The following is a 5,000-nucleotide window of genomic DNA, read 5'->3' as shown; positions in this document are numbered from 1 at the left end:
TTATTATTATTAATATTAATTACAAATTTGGGATTTTACCAATAGAACCGCAAGCCCTATTTCAGAATAACCTTATTGTATGGAATACACATAGAAAGTTATATCCAATAAGATAATAATGATAAAATATTATAAGCATTTAAAAAACCTACAATAAAATACTATAAAATTATTTTCCCACAGACCTGTTATTGGTCTGTGGAAAAGAAGATATTTTATATATATATCAGTATTTTAATTCTAGGTATTTACTTCTTTAATTTAAAATTTTTTTTAATTTTTAAAATATATTTGTAATTTATATATTTTTATTATATTTTTATTATTTTTCTATTTAATATGACATATATGTATTTCTAACTTTGATCCGTTAATAATAAAAACAATAAGATAAATAACCTGAGGACGCACTGGTGGATTTTATGTATTAGGTATAGCCTAAATAAACACTCCACCGGCGCAGAAATATGTGTAGCGTTGATTAAAAATATCTTCTTTCCCCACAAACTAATAACAGGTAAGTTATATTTTTTCAAATAATTTTATAGTATTTTATAGTAGTTTTTTTTGAATGCTTATATTATTTTGTTATTATTATTTTATTATTATTATTTTATTGGATATAACTTTCTATGTGTATTCCATACAATACGGTTATCCTGAAATAGAAGCTGCGGTTCCGTTGGTAAAATCCCAAATTTGTAATGATATTATAAATGATACTGCTTACATTGCATTGGTAAAGTGTAAAATAGTAAATGTTTTGATAACCTGGAATACTTATTATTCCCTAAGATTTTAAAAATATATATAACATATATATATAATATATATATATACATATATACATACATACACACATATATACATATATATATATATATGTATGTATGTATGTATATATATATATATATATATATATATATATATATATATATATATATATATATATATATATATATATATATATATATATATATATATATATATATATATATAAAATTATAATACAGGGTATCAAGAGATACCACCACGCTGAAAAAATAGCAGTCAAATCCTGACTCCAAAACCACCAGGATTTGACTGCTATTTTTTCAGCGTGGTGGTATCTCTTTGATACCCTGTATTATAATTTTAAATAATTATTACCTTTGATGCTTTTTATTCCCATGCTGACCACTTGATAAGATCAATATTTTAAATATCGATCTTATCCTTATTTATATAATATATATATATATATATATATATATATATATAATATATATATATATATATATATATATGTATACACATTCCGTATTATATGTCTTACCATTGTTATAATTCTTATTTTATAAATGCTTTGTCAACAATTTATAACCAATTTATAACCAAGTATGGACTTGACAAAGCAAAAACAAAAAGGGGTACGAATGCATCATCGAAAATGATAATGCAAAGATCCTACGGGATTTTATGATTCAGTGCGATAGAGAATAGGAAACCAAACAGTGTTGATTGAAAAAGAAAGCAAACGATGCCGGATCACAGATATTTTAAATATCGATCTTATCCTTATTTATATAATATATATATATATATATATATATATATATATGTATACACATTCAGTATTATATGTCTTACCATTGTTATAATTCTTATTTTATAAATGTTTTGTCAACAATTTATAGCTAATTACAACAACGCAGGAACCAATGACTACTACAACTAAGATGAGCACGATCACAGAAAGCACAACTCCAACTACTATTTCGGTATACTACATATATCACATTAATTATATATATATATAGATAGATAGATATGCAGGGCAGGGAATCGTCAATTAGTAATAAAATTAATGATTAACAATTTTGCCGGGTAGCTCAGTATGAAAAAACCTTTTCGGTAAAAAACATTTATAATCATAAATATATAGGGATTGACAGTAACCTGCTTCTCCAACATATTGAGAATTCAGAAATAGCAGCCAAAGAACTACTGATTCCAAAACTACAAATTATTACTCCAGATTGATAGCGATAATTTTGATACACACAGAACAAAAAAACAGTAGAGAAGAGTAAAAAAACCACCTGCCTTTAGTTAATTTAGTACGATCGTTTCACAGTTAAGAGTAAAGAATACTCTATTCTGATCTTCAGCTAAATATTCCAATAAATTTGTTAATGTCTAAATAACTCACGTTAATTTTGACCATGCGACATCAATACCACGTGAGGATATCAATCTGGAGTAATAATTTGTAGTTTTGAAATCAGTAGCTCTTTGACTGCTATTTCTGAATTCTCAGTATGTTGGAGAAGCAGGTTACTGTCAATCCCTATATATTTATGATTATATATATATATGTATATATATATATATATATATATATATATATATATATATATATATATATATATATATATATATATATATATATATATATATATATAGAGAGAGAGAGAGAGAGAGAGAGAGAGAGAGAGAGAGAGAGAGAGATGCAGGGCAGGGAATCGTCAATTAGTAATAAAATTAATAATTAACAATTTTGCCGGGTAGCTCAGTATGAAAAAACCTTTTCGGTAAAAAACATTTATAATCATAAATATATAGGGATTGACAGTAACCTGCTTCTCCAACATATTGAGAATTCAGAAATAGCAGCCAAAGAACTACTGATTCCAGAACTACAAATTATTACTCCAGATTGATAGCGATATTTTTGATACACACAGAACAAAAAACAGTAGAGAAGAGTAAAAAAACCACCTGCCTTTAGTTAATTTAGTACGATCGTTTCACGGTTAAGAGTAAAGAATACTCTATTCTGATCTTCAGCTAAATATTCCAATAAATTTGTTAATGTCTAAATAACTCGCGTTAATTTTGACCATGCGACATCAATACCACGTGAGGATATCAATCTGGAGTAATAATTTGTAGTTTTGAAATCAGTAGTTCTTTGACTGCTATTTCTGAATTCTCAGTATGTTGGAGAAGCAGGTTACTGTCAATCCCTATATATTTATGATTATATATATATATGTATATATATATATATATATATATATATATATATATATATATATATATATATATATATATATATATATATATATATATATATATATATATATATGTATATATACATCCATCCATACATACATACATATGTATATATATATAGATAGATATGCAGGGCAGGGAATCGTCAATTAGTAATAAAATTAATAATTAACAATTTTGCCGGGTAGCTCAGTATGAAAAAACCTTTTCGGTAAAACACATTTATAATCATAAATATATAGGGATTGACAGTAACCTGCTTCTCCAACATATTGAGAATTCAGAAATAGCAGCCAAAGAACTACTGATTCCAAAACTACAAATTATTACTCCAGATTGATAGCGATATTTTTGATACACACAGAACAAAAAACAGTAGAGAAGAGTAAAAAAACCACCTGCCTTTAGTTAATTTAGTACGATCGTTTCACAGTTAAGAGTAAAGAATACTCTATTCTGATCTTCAGCTAAATATTCCAATAAATTTGTTAATGTCTAAATAACTCACGTTAATTTTGACCAAGCGACATCAATACCACGTGAGGATATCAATCTGGAGTAATAATTTGTAGTTTTGAAATCAGTAGTTCTTTGACTGCTATTTCTGAATTCTCAGTATGTTGGAGAAGCAGGTTACTGTCAATCCCTATATATTTATGATTATATATATATATGTATATATATATATATATATATATATATATATATATATATATATATATATATATATATATATATATATATATATATATATATATATATATATATATATATATATATATGTATATGTATATATATTTATATGTATTTATGTCTAACGTTAAAACAAAATGAAAATGATTCGTCCCAGTGGTGGCATATTTTGCTCTGTTCGGACTTACTTCAAGAATGAGGTGTGTGAGTGCGGCGGCGGGAACTGTTAATGGAATTTATTGTTATAATAGGAGAATTTCCTTACAAGCATCGGTTTTGTAAATATGGATAATATATATATATATATAATTTTATGCATTCATGTACTCCAGCCTTGAGGCTGCAGCCATGCAGACATATATATATATATATATATATATATATATATATATATATATATATATATATATATATATATATATGCGAGTAAAAATAAATACAAAAAAGGTGGATTTTTTTGTATGATTGTGTATAGAGGAATATATTATTTTGCTTAAAAGAGTTCCAACACTGTCTGTTTTTTATGTTTTATTTATATTCCTGCAGAACTAATGTGGGGTATAGAATATGGAATATACAATATACAATATAAAATAAAATAAAATAAAAATGGATGGCACCATGAAAGAAAGTATTGAATGTAGATGAAATATTGAGTGTTCAATATAAAGGATCAAATATATAAATATATAAATATAAATATATATATATAAAGGCGACTCGAGTTTCAGGGCTATTTCCCTTCGTCATGGCCGGTATGACAGACTTTAACAGACTGTCGTTAAAGTCTGTCATACCGGCCATGACGAAGGGAAATAGCCCTGAAACTCGAGTCGCCTTTATATATATATATTTATATTTATATATTTATATATTTGATCCTTTATATTGAACACTCAATATTTCATCTACATTCAATACTTTCTTTCATGGTGCCATCCATTTTTATTTTATTTTATTTTATATTGTATATTGTATATCATATTATATATTGTATATTCCATATTCTATACCCCACATTAGTTCTGCAGGAATATAAATAAAACATAAAAAACAGACAGTGTTGGAACTCTTTTAAGCAAAATAATATATATATATATATATATATATATATATATATATATATATATATATATATATATATATATATATATATATATATATATATATATATATATATATATATATATATATATATATATATATATATATATATATATATACCTATATATATATATATATCAAAATTC

General features: G+C 24.8%; 1 protein-coding gene across 41 annotated transcripts in view; it reads left to right on the top strand.

The window, feature by feature from the left end:
• The window catches only part of LOC106871506 (uncharacterized), a 213,019-nt gene that overhangs the window by 167,188 nt on the left and 40,831 nt on the right, over positions 1-5,000 (top strand). For all 41 annotated transcript variants that reach the window (XM_089341788.1, XM_089341780.1, XM_089341762.1 and 38 more), the window contains exon 13: positions 1,677-1,760. In XM_089341788.1, coding sequence (XP_089197914.1) covers positions 1,677-1,760 — 84 coding nt within the window. The remainder of the gene's footprint in view (positions 1-1,676; positions 1,761-5,000) is intronic.

This window comes from Octopus bimaculoides, chromosome 25 (genome assembly GCF_046866305.1).
Source record: "Octopus bimaculoides isolate indiv1 chromosome 25, ASM4686630v1, whole genome shotgun sequence".
NCBI classification, from domain to species: Eukaryota; Metazoa; Mollusca; class Cephalopoda; order Octopoda; family Octopodidae; genus Octopus; species Octopus bimaculoides.
Note: the sequence above shows the minus strand (reverse complement) of the source record. Positions and strands in the feature narration are given on the sequence as shown.